General features: G+C 40.1%; 1 protein-coding gene across 1 annotated transcript in view; it reads right to left on the bottom strand.

Moving 5' to 3' along the window:
* Window positions 1–17,922: 17,922 nt before the first annotated feature.
* KIDINS220 (kinase D-interacting substrate, 220kDa) overlaps window positions 17,923–19,878 on the bottom strand; it is a 77,294-nt gene continuing 75,338 nt past the window's right edge. Inside the window, exon 29 of the mRNA XM_009870288.1 lies at window positions 17,923–19,293. Within this exon, the coding sequence (XP_009868590.1) occupies window positions 18,025–19,293 (1,269 nt within the window). The 3' untranslated portion in view covers window positions 17,923–18,024. The remainder of the gene's footprint in view (window positions 19,294–19,878) is intronic.

Genomic DNA, 19,878 nt, shown 5'->3' with positions numbered 1-19,878 from the left:
AGAAGCTTGGAAGCTAGGAGTGAGAGGCGGAAAATTAAGCAAGTCCTTTAAGATGTACTGGAGTTCCACTGGAGATGTGAAGTGGCAATAACTTGCCACAAAACAATGGAAGTATGACTAAAAGTAGATGAACAAGATGAGGGATACATACGACAGAAAGATGATGATGATGATGGTGGTTATTGATATAGTATTCCCCACATCCCACCTCCTTCAAGGAATACCACCATGGGGAAGGGAAGAAAAGTAAGTTTTATGCAAAGAATCACAGGTAATGAAAAAGTGGAAAATACAATGAATGAGACAAAGAACTGTCAAGATAAGAAAGATAGAAGAGAAGAAAGTATTTTCACAACATAGAAAGTGAGTGAAATCACAAATTATACAAGAAAACCATCAGAGATATTAGAACAAGGGTATGGAAAACTTTTGTCCTGTGGACTAAGGAGGGGTGTGGACAGATTTATCCTTTATCCTCACTGAAGAGTTTTAACTAAGAGCGAAAAAAAATTTAATAGTATTTACAAATATAAAATGCTAGTTCCAGCTGGCCTTAAAGTGCAATCAGAATGTAAATAATTTTTTTTTTTTTTCATTTTGTAGGTTATTCACACTGCATAACCTATGGAAGATAAACTTGGATTTTAGCCCTTGATTTTTATGCCTGCCATAATTGACCCTATTTAACAATATTTTTTAAAGGAAAAATAAGGTAATTACCTGTAAAATTATTTGTTAAATATTTCCTTTGGGAGGTTCATTAGCAAATGAAAGGGAAATTATGAATGAATCATCTTCAGTGACTCAATTCCTGCCAAGCATTCTGTAACAAAAAATACTATCATAAGAAGCATGTAATTCACTTAGGGAGAGTAAAAAATAGATCAACTTTGACAACTTATTTTTTAGACTCTATATTCAGGTTCATTAAATAGTATTATTTCTGATGAAATCCTGTGTATTCATAACAACCATGACCTCACGTATTATTTCAGGGGCTTACCAATAGATGTATAAATAAATGAGTTATCAGGACATTTTTTATACTGTTCACATAAGGAATAAAAAGTGGGTTATTTTTCCTTCAGATCTATATGCAGCAAAGGATAAAAAGAACTATTATTAAATCAAAAATTAATAGACATGATGAGCCGAGTTCAGTACCTGACAGTGAGGAAAGGCGGTCCGACACTAAAACCAAGAGTTCTATGACCTAAATTTCTCTGTCCATCAGATTTGCAAATGAAAGCCATTCACCAAGAAACAATAACAGTAGGTTCTTTTGATAGATTTTTTTCAGACTTACAAAGGAAAACCTACTTTCTATAAATGCTCTTTTGAGGGGCATTGCCTCATGCAGCAACCCAAAGGTCAGAGAAGGAGTGGATGTGGAGATGTAGCATTTTTTCAAGCCTGAAAAATGATACATCTGTAGTACAGCTGGAAAGCATGACTGCAATATGTGAAGATGAGCCTAAGCAAGCTTTCATCCTGTTAGGCTGGGTACCAACACCAGACAACACTGTCCAGTACAGGCTTCAATGTAGGAGACAGCCATGGAACATATATAAGGCTGTGCTGACATCCTAATCTTTGCGACCAGACTGCTCTTGATGCTTCAGAGAGCTGGTTTAGTCAACATCTTTGTCAGCAACATAGGCAGTGGGATCGAGTGCACCCTCAGCAAGTTTGCTGATGACACCAAGCTGTGTGGTGCAGTTGATGCACTGGAGGAGAAGGATGCCAGCCAGAAGGACCTGGACAAGCTGGAGAGGTGGGCCCAGGCCAACCTTATGAAGTTCAACAAGGCCAAGTGTAAGGTTCTGCACCTGGGACAGGGCAACCTCAACCATAAATACAGGCTGGGTGATGAGGGGATTGAGAGCAGCCCTGCAGAGGAGGACTTGGGGCTGCTGGTCAATGAAGCTCTTACCATGAGCCGGCAACGTGCGCTGGCAGCACAAAAAGCCGACGGTGACCTGAGCTGCATCAAAAGGACTGTGGCCAACAGATTGAGGGAGGTGATTCTGCCCCCCGCTCTGCCCTGGTGAGACCGAATCAGGAGTGCAGTGTCGAGCCCTGGAGCCCCCAACACAAGAAGGATGTGGACCTGGAGAGGGTCCAGAGGAGGCCACCCAGATGATCAGAAGCCCAGAGCATCTCTCCTGCAAGGACAGGCTGAGGGAGTTAGGTCTGTTCAGCCGGGAAAAGGCTTCAGGGGGACCTTGTAGCAGCATTCTAGTACCTGAAGGGGGGCCTATAGAAAAGCTGGAGAAGGACTTTTATATCAGGGCATGTAGTGATAGGACAAGGGCAATGGTTTAAAACTAGAGAGCAGTAGATTTAGATTAGACATCAGGAAGTTCTTTATTATGAGGGTGGTGAGACATTGGAATGGGTTACCTGGGCAAGTTGTGGATGTCTCATCCCTGTTCAAGACCAGGCTGGGTGAGGCTTTAAGCAACCTGGTCTAGTGGGAGGTGCCCCTGCCCATGACATGGGGGGTCGGAACTAGATGATCTGAAGCCATTCTATAATTCTGTGATTCATGCTCAGTGGCATGAGCTCATCTAACACCATCAGACTCCAATATAGACATACCCAAAATCAAATACCAGAGGGTGTCAGTGGAGGTGTACTTGGAACTATTACTTCATGTGAATAGACTGCCTGGGGAGGTGGTTGAGTCACCATCCCTGGATGTGTTCAAGTGTCGTTTAGATGGGGTTTTGTGTGATATGGTTTAGGGGTGAACTTGTAGTGTAGGGTTAATGGTTGGACTCAATGATCCCAAGGGTCTTTTCCAACCTGAATTGTTCTATGATTCTATGTAATCCATTACTGGCTATCTATCCTTATCTTTGAGACATCATCATCAGATTGAAATGTAGGACCCAAAGGTGAATGTAAAGTAACTGTGTTGCAGTTTGATGTGAGTCATAACAGGAAAATGTCTCAAAAAGAACACTTGCAAAGAGATCTTCAGATAAGAGATGTCTTTTTCAGTAACCAAATATTTCAGTCTTACAAGCATTCTTCAGTTTCTTTGAGAAACAAAAACCTTTACAAATGTAATAAATTTTAAGTTTAAAAAGTACTAGTTTACTATCTCTTAGCCTCTGAACTGTTGCTGAAATGTATTAAGTTTTTTTGATCAGCTGATGGTTTCCACACCTTTCTTAACCACTTAATTACAAGTCAGGAAAGAAAGTTCATTTCATCTGATGCCTATAAAGTCAGTGAATGATTTAAGGTGTCCATGGAAGCACTTAAAAGCTACAACACTTCTTACCTTTCTCTTCAAAGGTCTGGTGATTAAGCAGCTCAAACAGGTAATTTATCAGCTGTTGCAGTGATGAAACATGGCTTCACTCATGTGGGGGAAAATAATGATCTTGTGGTTAAGACTTCCTATTTCACTGTATACATTTAAAGTGTGACCTTTTGCATTTGAACTTCTTTCTGCCCTTCTGAGGGGGTATTTTGCAACTCTTGCTCTTTCACATGCATTTGTACCCAGACCAACTCCATCAGTGAATTTCCCAAGAAAACAAATGGTTTGACACACTTTGTGCCTCATTGAAGGGGCTTGTTATAATCTTTCTGTAACAAGATTTTACATATCAAGAAATTATGTCCATTCAGCTTTCCTTCTTTGAAACTTAACAAATCCAACTCTTTCAATACTACATATCGGTAAGTCATAGTTTTAAAATGTTTTTTGCTGTACTTCTGAGCCGAGTAGATTTAGACTAGACATTAGGAAGAAGTTCTTTACTATGAGGGTGGTGAAACACTGGACAGGTTGCCCAGGAGAGGTGGTGGAGGGTCCATCCCTGGAGACATTCGAGGTCAGGCTTGATGGGGCTCTGAGCAACCTGATCTAGTTATAGATGTCCCTGCTCACTGCAGGGGGTTTGGACTTGGTGACCTTTGAAGGTCCCTTCCAGCCCAACATATTCTATGAATAATTCTACTCCTCCAGTTGCTTTTGGAAGGTGCTCAGGTCTGGACACAGTACACTTTCAGTAGCAGGACATACCTCTTCTGGATTGTATGATAGGCTTATTAATATACCCCTCAGAGATTTCCTCTTACTCCCTATGCCTTCAACAGTATCCTTAACTGGTTAGCTTAGTATTGATTTACCAGCCATGCTCTGCAGCACCAGGGGGGATTGATATCAGGGCGGAGTCAGGTTCGATATCGGGCTTAAATATCGTTGTGTATAGTTCTTTATTTTTATCATTTCACTATTATTTCCATTATTGTTTCATTAAAGCTGTTCTAGTTTTTTCTTCTCTAACCCGTATCTGCCTCATTCCCTTTTCCTTCCCATTTGTGGGGAGAAGAGGGGGTTAAAGAGCATCTGTCCGCGTTTAGTGGCCAGCCCAGCCCTAACCCGCGACAAGTTGCTCTTTCCCAGATGCAAGATTCTACACTTGCTTGTTGTATTTCACAAAATTTCTCCCTGTCAAATCATGTCCATTTACAGTCCTCTATTTATTAAGTAATTCTGTCTTCTGGGATAAGGCAGGTTCAGACAGGAGTGAACTTTGAAATTCCACCAGTAGGCTTGGTAATTAAAATACTGAATAAAAATGGATCAGACACTCATGTGACTCTACTCTGAGATGAAATAATCAATAATCACTCCAAGTCTACCTTTTCAAGCAGTCTGCTTTCATTTCATTGCATGATTTGCTTAAGCTTCGATGACAGAAGCTTCGATCACATCTGCTGTATCCATCTTCTGCAGGGCAGTTAGCCAAAGGAGGAAATCAGAGCAATTTCATCAGGGTCATTCTTTAAAACTTCATCTTGACTTTCACACTTGAAGTTTAAACACCGACAAATAATAAAAGCTTGATGAATTACGTTCTTGCAGATATCAAAGTAACGTTGATTTATAATTCCCCAGGCCTTCCCTTTTTCCCTCAAATATAGTTCCGAGTAGTCCTCTCCTATGTTCTAATACCTCTATCTCCATCATATAGCTGCCCCTCCTTTCCTCCAAGAAAACTACTCGTGGTTTATAGATTGTTTTGACTGGATCCCCAGCTTCAACGGGAAGCTGGGCCATACTGATTTGAAGTAGTCATTGAAAGAAAAATTACTATAAATTACTATCTGGACAAAAGAAATGTTAGTATGCTGGATAGGTCTAAACGTTCAGAACCTCCTGTTCCTCATCTCAGAAGATTTCTCTTTTTAAATAATTACTCATCTTTTAGGACTACACAATTTCCCTGCATAATTTAGGTTTGTAAGATAATTAGAGAAGAAAAATATATTAAAAGGTAACCTCCTGCTGCTGTCCTTATGCAACCAAACAGTTAAGTGGAGTCAACTTATCTTGAATTATTTTTGTTTCTGACTGGTTTTCTTCGTCGAGCATTAAACAGAAAAATATCTTACAATAGCTAAACATGAACGCATTTTGATGATGTTTTCTTAAAAATATTTTCAAATCCAAATAATTCTAAGATGGGAACCGAATAACTTTCAGTGCCACATAGCATCAATTTGGAAAATTTAAATAACTACCCTCAGTAATTTGTTTCTGAAATCTATTTTCCATAGCAGTGATTCACCTTCTTAGAAGTGTTGATCATTTACATACCTACATTGTAATTGCGCGTGTTCCCAGGCAGTTAAGAATTTTCAGCCTTTGCACTATCCATGGTAAGAGTTCACACCGCATCCTCAGCCCACACTTGAGGTACAGGTGTGGTGTCATCTCCATCCTGGTTCCACCACAGCTTTCCAGAGTTCTCAGGAAGACTTACCCTCCAGGGTAACCCATGAATAGTTTTTTTATCACATTTTTAAAGGTATATTTAAACATTTCCATGCATCACTCTCAGTGACCTAGAAAGGGGTGTCCAAGTCCCTCATACTGACAGATCCGTCTTATAAGCTTAATGACAACTCCTAGATACCCATCGGATGGCAGAATTCTTGATGAGTGTCAGCTCATGTTACCTCTGCTCCAAGCAGAGAAGAGTTGACAACCTCAGTGGTAGGCAGAGTTCTGATAAAATGTCAGTATCACTGAGCAGGTTCTATTGCAGACATGTCATATGTCATTATCCTTTTCAGATAGCTTTGATCAGCTACTATTATGATCCTGATTTGATCCTGTGAAGACAAAAACACCCCCCTTAACATCCTGATCTCAGAAGAATGGCCTAACTATGGGAGCCTACAGAAAAATTACATTCCCTAGTTAAAATAGAAACACTTGAGAAGAGGGGAAGCTGTAGGATTCATGGATGCTTTATCCAAGAAAGTGGAAGTGTCAGAGAGAATTCTAAGCGTGGATTTCACCTAAGTGCTCTCCTGAACACGACCACCTGAAAAGAAAGATGATAATGAATGACAACGTGGTAAATTCCACCGAGGTTCTGTCCAGCAGTCCAAGTCCTGATCATTACCTGTTTTTCCCCCATGGTCTTCCACACTGCAAACAATTTAATTAAACCTCAGGAACTTTTGAGAATACTGAATGAACACGTGCACCTGGTGCAGGAAGATAACTCTGCCAAGTGAATGTGGAGCAAACTATGGGATGGCTGAACTTCTTCAGGTCCAAACAGAATGTCCAAAGACTGGACCTCCAGCCAAGAGAGAAAACAGACAGAAAGCTGTGTAGGTTACTCTCTCACAGAGCCCTTTACACTCTTGACAAGAATCTCTCCCATAGCACAGGAATATTAGTAGTCTTAGCATTGACAGGCACCCAGTATTCACACTGAGACAGGAAAGTTGAGTAGACTAGGATAGGTAAAGAATTTTTCATCAGTCAGAGATCAGAAAGAGGTGTTATTTTAAGATTTGTTACTGACAGAGCAAAACATTCTGACAATGTGATCTAAAAAACTCAGAAATGTGCATAGTGAGTACCTGAACACAGACCTGGGAACATATCAACATGGATTAAGGTTAGGGACACTTTAGGAATAGAAAACTCAATTTCTTAAAGACAAAAAATAAGTATTAAAATAACTCTCTCTCAATACATATACACACACACACAAAACACAAAATCAGGACAGAGAAAATAGGATTCTGTTCCCAAACATGACTCAAGTCAGTCACCACATATTTAAAGCACTTGGGAGAGGAATGGGCAGATGAATATGATGCTTGGCATATGGAAACCAAGGACTTCTGGACTGTGAGGAGCAGACCTTGTGCCACACTATACATTGATTCAACACATCACTTTGGTGTTGTCAGTTGTCACTTGAACATGCCATCTCTGAATGTGAAAAAGAAATGCTCAGCATGTGTTTCAGACATAAGTTTTGAGATATTGATGAGCAGAATTTCCTCCTCTTCAGTCTGAGCATGTCTCCGAGAAGTGGTATGTTATGGTCTTGTAAAGAAAATGCGTAGAAAGAAACATCTTTTTGCATAAAGTGGCTGAGTTTCACTACCACAGTCACGGATTTCTCAACTTCTAGAAGTATGCCATGGGATAACGCAGTTCACAGCTAGACCTCAAAATAGGTGCAACACAACAAAACCCCACAAAATAAAAAAGCCCTAAGGTTGTTCTTCCAGGTATTACAGAAAGGAGCTCATAATAGTAGGTGGATGAGTGTCCAGTTACTTTACCAACATTTCACAGCCTGAAATGAATTGTAAGGAGAAAAAAGCACTAGGCTTCTTCCCTTTCCACTCTCTCTTGAACTCCAGGGGCTATTTAAATACAAGTGATATTTTTTGTCTATTGGCCCTTAAATTAAAAAAAAAAATAATTGAAGGACCATAAAATAGTTTACAGAACCTGAGCAAACTGGTCTTTTGTTTTGAGAAGCCAGTCATTCAGGCAAAGGAGTCCTAATCCATCTCAGATGAGCTATCATCACTGTTGGGTCTTTGCTAAAAGATAACTAATCCAAATAAAAGTAATTTGCATTCTTTTCTGAAAGTCTGAATATTTTCAAGGACAAGAATAATGTAACAGTCCCCTTCCTACGCTGGCATATAACAGAAGTGGGACTACTTTCCTGAATCCAAATAGCAAGCATAAATGCTTTCTCTTGCAAATCTAGGATGAATAATTATTGTACTTTCTGCGTGGAAGTTTGTGTACAGTAAATGCAGAAATACGAGTTCTACGGGTCCCAGTACTGAAAAACAACTAAAATGTGCTTAAAGAGAGGCCTGAAAGTTGGTATGAGGACTGTGAAAAAAAAATTAAATTATTACTGAACACCATAGCTGTGGACTACAAAATTAAAGACTCTGGCTCATCTTAGCATATAAAAAGATGCAAGAGAGGCAGAAGGTAGCACAGATGGTGAAAATAGAAGAAATTATTCATGGTTCCTCGTCACACCTTGAAAGGAGCTACTGAAAAGATGATGTTGAAAATTAAGACCAGAAGGCATCCAGGAACAACAAAACCTCTAAACTCTCCTTTATATTCCAAAGGTGTAAATATGTCCTGAGGTTAAATAGGCTTATGGTTTGAGGATCTGCCTTTTATAGAAAACAAAAAAAATCAAGATTTCTTCTTAGCTTGGCTCTTGAGTCTTTAAACAACTGCAGAACCTCCTAAGTCCTAGCATACTCGATCAACACTCATAAACATAAATCTTCAAAGTTTGTTTTTGTTCAGATTACTTCAAAGCAAAAGCTAAAATATCCCATATATTACATTATTTGCACTGCCATTATGACCTGCAGCATCAAGCCTCACTTATGTAGGTCCATGAAGAAAATTAACCCTTCCTCAGTGGAGCCCTAAAGTTCTTCTAGAATCTTAACAGACTACTTACAAAGCAGATGAGCTGACAACTGTGCTTATCTCATGAGCAAACATTGCCCGATTATTTTTCAGGAATAATTGTAAGCAGATTTTTCCTCACACTAAATAAAGTTTGAAGGTTCTTTCCATTGGCAGATATAAACTACTGCACATTTTTTAGTCAGTTACTGTCCACAAAGATATTAGACAAAATGCATTTAAAAACCATTGTTGTGGATTTCAGATATGCACATGCTGTGAATTTTCCAGGGTGTGAGGAAAAGGATGGAGAATCACAGAAACATCAAGGTTGGAAAGGACCTTAGGATCATCAAGTCCAACCCACAGCCCTACAGCACCCTAACACTAAACCATCTCCTGAAGTGCCACATCCAGCCGTTTCTTAAACACGTCCAGGGATTGTGACTCCACCACCTCCCTCAGCAACCCATTCCAATGCTTCACCACCCTTTCAGTGAAGAAGTTTTTCCTAATATCCAATCTAAACTTCCCCTGGTGCAACTGTCAGTATTCACCAAGGGGAAGAGGCCAACACCTGTCTCACTACAGCTGCCTTTCAGGGAGTTGTGGAGAGCAACAATGTCTCCCCTCAGTCTCCTCTTCTCCAGACTGAACAGCCCCCGCTCCCTAAGCCTCTCTTCATAAGACTTACCCTCTAGTCCCCTCATCATTCTGGTTGCCCTTCTCTGTACCTTCTCCAGCACCTCAATGTCGTTCCTGTGCTGTGGAGCCTGGAACTGTCACAGTACTTGAGTGCCGAGTACAAGGGCACAATCCCTTCCCTGCTCCTGCTGACAACACCATTCCTGATACAAGCCAGGACACCGTTGGCCTTCTTGGCCACCTGGGCACACTGCTGGCTCATGTTCAGCCGGCTGTCCATCAACACCCCCAGGTCCCTCTCTGCTGAGCAGCTCCCCAGCCACTCCTCCTCAAGCCTGCAGCACTGATGGAAGTTATTGTGGCCAAGGTGCAGGACCCGGCATTTGGCCTTATTGAAACTCACATGATTGACCTTGGCCCAGCGATCCAGCCTGTCCAAATCTCTCTGAAGAGCCTCTCTACCTTCCAGCAGATCGGCACTTCCTCTCAGTTTTATGTCATCTGTAAACTTACTAAGGGTGCACGGCACCCCCTCACCCAGGTCATTGATAAAGATGTTAAGCAGGAGTGGTCCCAGCACTGAGCCCTGAGGGACACCATTCATGATTGGTTGCCAACTGGATTTAACTCCGTTGACCACAACTCTTTGGACCTGGCCAACCAATCAGTTCCTAATGACCATCCAGGCCATGGGCAGCCAGCTTTTATAGGAGAATGCTGTGGGAAACTGTGTCAGATGCCTTGCTAAAGTCAAGGTAGACAACATCCAGTAAGCAGGTCACCCTGTCATAGAAGGAGATCAGATGAGTCAAACAGGACCTGCCCTTCATGAACCCGTGCTGACCGGGCCTGATCACCTGGCTGTCCTGCATGCATCTCATAATGCAGCTCAAGATGATTCGCTCCATCAGCTTTCTTGGGACCGAAGTTAAACTGACAGGCCCGTATTTCCCTGGATCATCCTTCTGTCCCTTCTTATATATGGGGGTAACATCAGCTGACTTCCAATCTGATGGGATGTCTCCAGTCAGCCAGGACTGCTGATAAATGATGGAGAGTGGTTTGGTGATCACTGCTGCCAGCTCCCTGAGCACTCTTGGGTGCATCCCATCCGGCCCCATAGACTTGCGTACATCTAAATGTTGCAGCAGGTTAGCGACCATTTCCTGCTGGAATGGGGAGGGGGGTGGTCTTCCTGCTCCCTGTCCCAGTCTCCTAGCTTAGGGAGTTGGATTCCCTCTATATAATTGTCCCTGTTACTGAAGACTGAGGCAAAGAAGTCACTAAGCACTTCAGCCTTTTCATTGTGTGATGTAACTATTTCTCATGACAAAACCTGACTGCAGAACCTAGACCCTACCCAGGTTTTAAAACCTTCCTAGGTTAAAAAACCTCACCAGTCAAAAATTCCATTCCAAGTAAAAAACACCACCACCACCACATTGAAGCTGTGGAAGTCCCCTCCCTGGCAGTGTTCAAGGCCAGGCTGGATGAGGCTTTGAGCAACCTGCTCTAGTGGGAGGTGTCCCTGCCCATGGCAGGGAGGTGGGAATGAGAGGATCTTTGAGGTCCTTTCCAACCCAAACCATTTTATGATGAAAATGCTGAAAAGAAGGCAAGTTACACTGTCAGCAAGCAAAGCCTTGGCCACCAGTCAGGTGGTGAGGCAGAAATGCAACAGCTCCAAGTACTCCACACAACATACTCATGCACTGAATATGGTGAGTGGTGGCAAGACAGGATGTGTGTAAGAACAAGGGAAAGTAAATATACTTAGTCTCAAATAAGTAGCATGCCAAAGACTTTCAAAGTTAGACTCCTAAGTTTTTGCAAAAGGAGAGGACCACAAACATGCTGCAAGGTTTACAGTCAAACAGAAAACAAAAAGAGGATGGAAAACAAAAGTTCTGAATGATGACAGAAAGCTAACGTAACAGTAATCTTCGGTTTAGATTTCAGGACTTCTCATAGTTTAAATAAAAATAAAGGATGCCTCTGATATTCATAAAAGTCCAATTTGTCTGGCAGATGAAAGCTCAAGACTCAATCCGTGACTCTCCTAGAAAATACGTGTAATTCTCTATTCTACAATTGCTGAGGATTTTTCTGGTGTCCAAGATGAGGCTAGCAAAACTGTGCTGCCTTTCAAAAGTACTATGACAAAGTCAGAAAGATTTCAAGGTGCGTGATATGTAAACAAATTCAAGAATATGTACTGCCTTTAGCCAAGCACAAACCTTCGTAATATTTCAGGAGAAATACTAAAAACAAAAGAAGTTAAATCTCTGCTGATTGCTTCCCTGTAGTTTAATTAGTGAGGAAAGTCAGTAAGGCATCACTAAATTTCCACTTGAGTTTTACTGTTCCCCACAGTCTGTATTTTATGTCTGTGTTTTTATTTCTAGGTTCCAGGGACACACAAACCATTCAAACTTTGTTCTTTTGTTTTCTATCATGAGAAATCCTGGACACAAATAAAATCTTATAATGGATCACCATTATTCCTCTCCTCTCCCTTCTCTTCCATAAACAATAAATGCATTGTACTCAAGTAACCATACATGGACAACCTGGTTTACTTACAAAGGTAATTCTAGAACGCAAGTAACTTCTGTAAGAAGCAAGAGGAATTCGATATCAGTACTCAGGAGATTTAGAACATGAAAAAACCCTGTACAGCATACTACGTAGTGGCAACACTAGGAATTCACGTAAGGAAAAGTACGGTCTTTTGCAAGAATCTCATCTTTAAAAGATACAGACACTAACAACCTTTCATTACATGAAACCTCACAAACTCTCACCTGTTTTTTTTCCTCCAAAAGATCATTCTCTTCTAAAATTTTCTAAGGGTTTTTTTTCCCCTTCCACTTCAGAAGAAGGTGGATCCTAACATATAAACTAAGAGAAGGAAACTGGCCAAAAGCATTTCTTTTAGGAATTTATCCAGTGTCACTATCAAAACAAAACATGCTTTGGGGAAAAAAAGAACACTTTTCAATGCTTTTTAAGGCTCAAACATTTTGTGTTATGAGTATCAGTCTTATTAAGGAACTACAGTCACAACTGAGAAAACACTGCTAAAAACCGTGCAGCTCTGAGTCTTTCTGGAAGACAGGGCATAGATTTCTAAAAACTAAAACAGTAAGTGCATCACAGGAGTGAGACTCACAAATGAAAATACAAATGTTAGACTCAAAGCTCAATAAAAGGAAACCTCCTCTATCATTAATCTTGTATTTTACCATAAAATAACTGAATCATTACGCTGCCAGAAGCTGTCCTAAGCTGCAACGAATGCACAACTATATTAGAGAATTGCAAGTGAAAACTTTAACAGAGTAATCATACGCAATGTAAAAATAAGACCAATGAAATAAAACAAGAAACACACTGCAGGAAAAAAAAAGTCTCAGCTTTTCATCAGCTTTAAATTGCTCTGGGGCCTTCCAGTGCCTGCAGGGGGCCTACAAGAAGGCTGGGAAGGGACTGTTTACAAGCGCCTGTAGTGATAGGATAAGGGGTAATGGGTGGAAGCTGCAAGACCTGTAGGTTTAGACAAGATGTAAGGAAGAATTTCTTTACCCTGAGGGTGGCGAGGCACTGGAACAAGTTGCCCAGGGAGGTTGTGGATGCTCCATCTCTGGAGGTGTTCAACACCAGGCTGGATGAGGCTTTGAGAAACCTGATCTAGTGGGAGATGTTCCTGCCATGGCAGGGGGTTTGGAATTAGATGATCTTTGAGGTCCCTTCTAACCCAAATCATTCTATGATTTTAAAACCTATTTCTTAACCAAAGGGCAGAAGATACTGCATATTCAGCCTGCATGATAAGACATCTTTAATGCAAAAGTTATCTCAATGTTAAATAAGGAAAATAATCTTTTTAACAGTTTGATAGGTCTCCATGTGGTGGTATTCAGAAAATTCTAGTTCTGCTGGAAACACGGTTTGATGTTATTTATACTTTGTACTATTAACATTTTTCAGCAACCCCTTCCCTATTTTTTCTCCTTTTTGTTGAAATTCAGAAACCTGTGAAAACATGTCAAACTCATGAAACTGCTTTGTATGCCCACAAAGAAAGATTCTAAGCAAAATTATCCCTACGTCACCCTTATACTGATTAAATGAACCTTAATCAACATAACCGAAATCTAGAAGACATAATGCACAACACTAACAAAGCAGGACATAAGGTTCGCACAGTCTTTATCACAGAATCATAGAATGGCCTAGGCTGGAAGGGACCTTAGAGATCAACCTCCCTGTCGGGGGCAGGGACGCCACCTCTCGACTAGATCAGGCAACACATGGGGACCAAGTGGGAATCGAACCCGCGACTCTGGTGTTGTCATTGTTGTCAGCACCGCGCTCAAACCACTGAGCTAACGGGCCCCCTTTCCAGACCTCTCTGCCTAACTGGAATTTCAATTTTGCTCCAACTTCTGCCCACTACTGTGGGCAGAAGTTAGCAGTTATTTGACACAAGAGAAGACAGAAATCCTAACAACAGGGCTTTATCTTACACTAATTTGCATGTTACATTTCTCTCATGTGTCTGAAAATTTACTACTAGGTATTAACACTTCTATTTCACTACATCTGTGGCTTTCAGTCAAGAGACCTCAAATACCCAGCTATTACTCTCTTTGCCAATTTCTCAGTAATGCCTTCAGAAACTTAAATAAACCTGTCACAGATGATAAGACTACCTAGCATTAAAGGCCACAGAGTACAACATCCTGGGGTATGCGTAACAGGTGCTATTGGGATCTTCTGTCTGTGTCTTGTGGCCATCCAAAGAACCTACTCATAGAATGGCCTAAGCTGGAAGGGACCTTAGAGATCATTTTAATCCAGCCTCCCTGCCACCAGGGACGCCACCTCTCGACTACATCAGGCAACACATGGGGACCGAATGGGAATTGAACCCGCGACCCTAGCGTTGTTAGCGTTACGCTCAACTGACTGAGCTAATCAGCCCCCCTATATTCTATATTCTTCCTATGTTCTAACCATGAGGTCCACAATAGTTGCCAAGTTAAAAAACAGGCTTCAGGGATTCGGTGGGCAGAAAAGTGAACAGCTGAACTCCAGGCCACCAGAGAAACCAGCATACTGTACAAACCCATGTTAAGCATATCCCAGGAAAGTTTCCTAAAGATTATATAAAGAAAAAAATAAAGAGAAGAAACAAAGAAAAGAACATTAATTGAAAACTTAAGCAAGCTAAGACCACAGATATATCCTGCACGGGCAGAGTCATACAGGGTAAGCAGATATTCCAGGCTGATCAGGACAGCGACAAAATGGGAAACTTCCAGAAATTCACTAGATCTTTATTTTGTTGCAAGTTTTACAGGTGAAATGTTCAAATTTCCCTCTCCTCCTTCCTCATAAGCTGCAACCGAGGAAAAAGCTGGCAAATAACCTTAAGAGTGTCACATAAATCCTGGAAGGTTACTTGCATCCAACTTTTCCTTTCAAAAACAATTTATTTTCACCCTACTATGCAAAACATATCCAGGCATCAGAACAAGAGGACAAGCCAAACTGTGCTCTTCACATCTGGTTAGGCAAAGAAGTCATAGTTTCAAGTTCCTGCAGTGTTCGGTCATCCAAAATTACAGTGAATGTATAAACTATCATTACAAGAGTTCTGGAAAGTGGCAAGTACCAGAAATAAGTCTGCAGTTGTCTCATTGTTCTATACCCTTCATTCATTTCCATTCTCCATGGAACTCTTGGGTTCCATGATTCCCACAAGTCACAGAGCTAAAATTTAATATTTCAACACTGGAAATTGTTTATGGTTTCCTAACTCCAAGATTTGTGTAACTAAGCAATCTAGTAACCATAGCAACCGTGGTAGAGAATAAAGAAGTTCAGCTATGAAACTGCAGTGTATTTTTAATTCTTGCAAATGCCATTTTGTATTCTACATGTGAAAAATTCATTAAATATGTGTAGTAACTAACAAACATATCTATTATATACTAAAAGACACTTCTTACTACTGTGCTATATTAAGTACGCCATTTCTCTCTCTCTTTTCGTCTCTCTCTTTATCGGAGTACTACCCTTTCTTCTGTTTGCTTCTGAATATCTGTATAAAAAAATTTAAAAATTTGCTTAAATGGAGACAAAAAACACACTTGGTCAAGTAAATTCTAAGTGTCAGTTACATTTGCTGTCCTACTAACAAACAGCTTTTGTAGCACACTGTCCTTACATTGGCTATAAACTTTGCTAGGAAGGCATTAAATAACAAGCCCATGAACACATCTATATAAACTACAACAGGCATTAGTCTAATGCAGTTAAAACAGTGGAAGGAAGCAGGACTGAACCACAGTCTGGAACTGCAATTATTTTAGGTACCCATGGATCTACATACCCAGAGAGAGTATTACATAAAGCACTGTACTGTGCTTGCAACTCTTGTTTCTTAGTAATGGGAAGCAATTACATTGGTACTAATGAATCTAAGAATCACTGTTTTCCACTCAACTAGCTATTTAATTCTACCTTTGCTGTTTTATGAAGACTTGAGGAATAAAACTTTCAGGAAGAAGATCTCAAAACCATGTAAAAATTTAAAATTCATCCATTTGGATTATATGAGGATTTTAACAGATAAAGTGATTTAAATAATTGGTTGTCTTTCATGAAAACTGTGAACATCTGTAAATTAAGGTGACACTTCTCGTCCTCTCTTACAAAATGATACTTGTAAGTATCTTTCTGTAAAAAGCTTCCACATCCCAGAAATTTCTGAAAGCAGAGTGATGTACTTCAAATAAATAAATAAATAAATAAATAAATTCAGGCAGAACCTACACCAAAAAAAACCGTTCCCAAAGATTCAGTAAAATGTTATGAAGCTCCACACGCTGTAGCGGCTTCTTATTTTGTCTTGGGACACTTTCTGGTGAACCAATTATCTTCTAACAGACAGTGCGAACAAGTTTCCAGCACTTCTGTAACACTAAGATGAGTAAATTTTAATTCAGTTAAATAAGGCACCGATTTAACTGAAATCCAAATACAGACCACATCTTCAGTCCTGTAAGTACAAGACATCTGTGGAATCAAAAAATTAAAGAGCCTAGATACAGCCAGTTTTTCTCTCTTGACCCCTGGCATAGAAAAGCATCTTCTTGATTTGGATAACAAAGGCCACGACCACGCAGCCCTGCTGGAGGCATCTGCTCGAAGACACACCAGGGGAGAAACAAAAACCACACCGAGCTACCAGCACATGGCAACTGCCACAACCAGCAGGGCTGCTGCTTTGGGCTGGCGGGAGGCGGCCACATCTCTTCAAGAAACGCCTGCTTTGGCAATTCCATATAGGAAGTGTTATTTTTATACTTTAAGTATTGTATTAATTACAATATTGTTTTAATGCATTCTTTTTAATTAAATCCGTGAAGTACTCTAACGAAAGCAACATGGATGTAACATTTTCATCTAGTGAAGAAACAAAATATGGCAATAAATAGAAATCTGGACACAAACCCAACATGCCAATTTATTTTTTTATTTTCTCTGTACTACCAGAGTCTAGTTTGAACAATTCTTCCTCCAAACCATGCAGATTTCACTGAAGAGTACAATTATTTGCTACAATAACATTCAGGTACATTACTTAGATGGCATAAAAATCTTGAAACGCTGTACTTCAGAAATAAAGAAGCTAGCATACAACTCTGCTGCAATTCCATTATTTTTAAAACAGTAAACACTATTTACTTTTTTTCCCATAACCAAATGATAAACACTGTACCAAGGAAAGGTCACGCACAGCAACAAATACCCCATAAGATGAGACGTCATGTTCATACTTTATCCTTATAATATTTTAATGTAGCTCAGGTGGTTGCCGCTATTTAGAGCGGTGACTGTAAAATAAATAAATCCATTAAATCAATGATAAGGTATTATAAGTAACTGCCAATTCCACGACACATCAAGACAATGTTTCTTACAATCCTTATCATCACCGTACCCAAAGTTCACAAAGTCAACAGCAATTACTGAACATACAGAGAGTAAAAGCGTACATACAGCCGAACAGGTATCTTAACACTCAAATTTCAACATATGTAATATATGTTGCACACATCAATCCACTAATTAACACAAAGTTTGTTAAGGTTGACACAGCCTGTGATAGCGAATCTTCTGGAATCTCTTATAACAAATGGCAAAGATGCATAGTCTTAACTTTACTTGCAAGTACGCACACTTAACTGGAATGTTTAAAAGGGCTAAGTAATACATATCCCAGCAGAAAAGTAAAAATCACATTGCAATTTTAATAACTAAACCATACTTACTTCTGTAACATCTGCCCTGGACCAAACCTTTGCACAGTCTCTTACCAAAGAACTGATTTTCCGTGCTGACAAGTACTGCGCTTTTTTATGTGAGGAAGGGCTGAAGTAATTTGCTTCTTGTAAAACTTATTTTTTCTCTCCAAAGAAAATGACTGAAATTAATCTAGATGTTCTATTACCTTCTATTACAACACCAAAAGCTTAATCTACAGAGCTTAATGCAACCACAAACTGACAAATAATTCGAAGCAAGCTACAACTCACGGGCATACTCTGCTTTAACCTGCCTGCTTTTTACAGGATACTCTCTCTTTCTTCTCCAAAACCAGCCCCTTCTGAGGCCGTAACAGTGTGGAGCTCTGAGGAATCTTTTGAAAGCCTGGAATAACTTGAACGCTGGCTCCGCTTCTGAGCGGTGCTCTTCAGGTTCTCATTCTGAACCGTACTTGGATTAGAACCTGAGCCAGGGTGCAGGATAATTTGAGGTGTATCTCTGATACCTTGCATTTCTTCAAAATTTTGATTCGCTCGATTGTTTGGAGCACTGTTGTTATTTAAGGTTACTGTACTAGGGGTTCTATTTAAATTATAGACCTTCTGGCAAGCTGGCCAGTTCTCTTCTGGGCTACTTGCTATCAAGCTGCTTTCAGAAGGGCTCTTCTTATCTTCTGAGCAAATAGACATGCGAACCACAGCTGGATCTTGAAGGCCACTAAGGCTGTGTGGAATTCCTCTCTTTCCACTGTGACTGTCATCTTCAAGCTCAATGAGGTTTGCCTTTTCAAGCAGTGACTCATCTGTTCCTTCATTATGGAGGGAATGATTTGGAGAACTTTCATTGGATCTTACACCAGAGTCAGATGAATCTTTTTTATCCAAAAGGGCATCTGTCAAATACTCCTTTGCTTTGATGAAGGTTCTAATAGGTTCAGATCCATGTTCTGGAGATTTGGGCTGCTTCTCTATTTTGCCATCTGTTTTCTTATCTTTACCTTCCTTAAGAAGTGGAGTATTATCTGATTCCTCAGTTCCCGACTCATCTTCATCACTTGGAAGCTTCTGATACCGGAGCGTAACTCCCTTAAGCTTTAAATCTGCAGCCTGGAAAATACTTGTTCTTTCTGAAGACTTCTTTCCTGGGAGAAGCTTAGAACCAGACTGATCAGACTTCTCATCTTCTTCAGTAATAGGATCCAAAGGAGATGCATCATTAGTAGAAACACCTGAAGTACTGTAATCAACATCATTCCTCTTCAGCAAGAAGGACTTTCTTCCATCATCTTGTTTCTGCTCACCATCTTTTCCTTTTTCCTGCTCTGAGCTGGAGTGCAAGGAACCCCCTGATGTACTCTGCCCCATATAGAAAGCACTTGAGCTATGAGGGGAGGATCTCCCGCTCACTGTAGTAGAATTGGCACCTCCTTCTAACTGTGACATCTGAGCAATGTACTCTCTATACGCATCTCTGTACTCTGCCTGCACCTTGTCAGTAAGCTTTGATATTTCAATACTAGAATCTTGAGAGTTAAGACTTGAGAGACTTGGAGTTCTACGAGTTTGTGACTGGGGAAAAAAAGAAGACAGAAAAGAGAGAGAGAACAGTTAAATGAACTATTTTTTTTACTTTTACTAATATTTTAAAGTTAAATAAAGCATCAAGCATGTGCTTAAATGATTTTATGTTGTTAATAGATTACGTAACTGAAATTGTCAATGCTATAACTTAAATATGCTTACTATAATCATATATATGCAATCATGCACACACTCACTAAACTTACAAAGTATTCTTATTGTTGGTACCCATAACGGAAGATTTCCACAAAACAATCATTTTATCCAGTGCATTTGAGGTTAAATCTTTTGAGTATGTAACAACTGAATTTGTAGGTCAAGATGGGCTGGGCTTTTCTACTACATTTTTTTAAATAAAAAATTGGCATTTTACATTAGAAAGATAGCAAGACTTCATCTTAAATGCTGAATAACTCTCAAGAACATTTTAAAAAGATCCCCATCTACATACTTCAATATAAGCTGGCAAAATTTCATAGCATATAGATGATTTCAGAAAAATCAGTTCTTGGACACACATATTCCTCTTTGCCCGCCACCTTTGCTCTCTTTTAGCACGCACGCAGAGAACTC

This window comes from Apaloderma vittatum, unplaced genomic scaffold (genome assembly GCF_000703405.1).
Source record: "Apaloderma vittatum isolate BGI_N311 unplaced genomic scaffold, ASM70340v1 scaffold1555, whole genome shotgun sequence".
NCBI classification, from domain to species: domain Eukaryota; kingdom Metazoa; phylum Chordata; class Aves; order Trogoniformes; family Trogonidae; genus Apaloderma; species Apaloderma vittatum.
The sequence above is the reverse complement of the archived record's forward strand: the minus strand, read 5'-3'. Positions and strand labels throughout refer to the sequence as shown.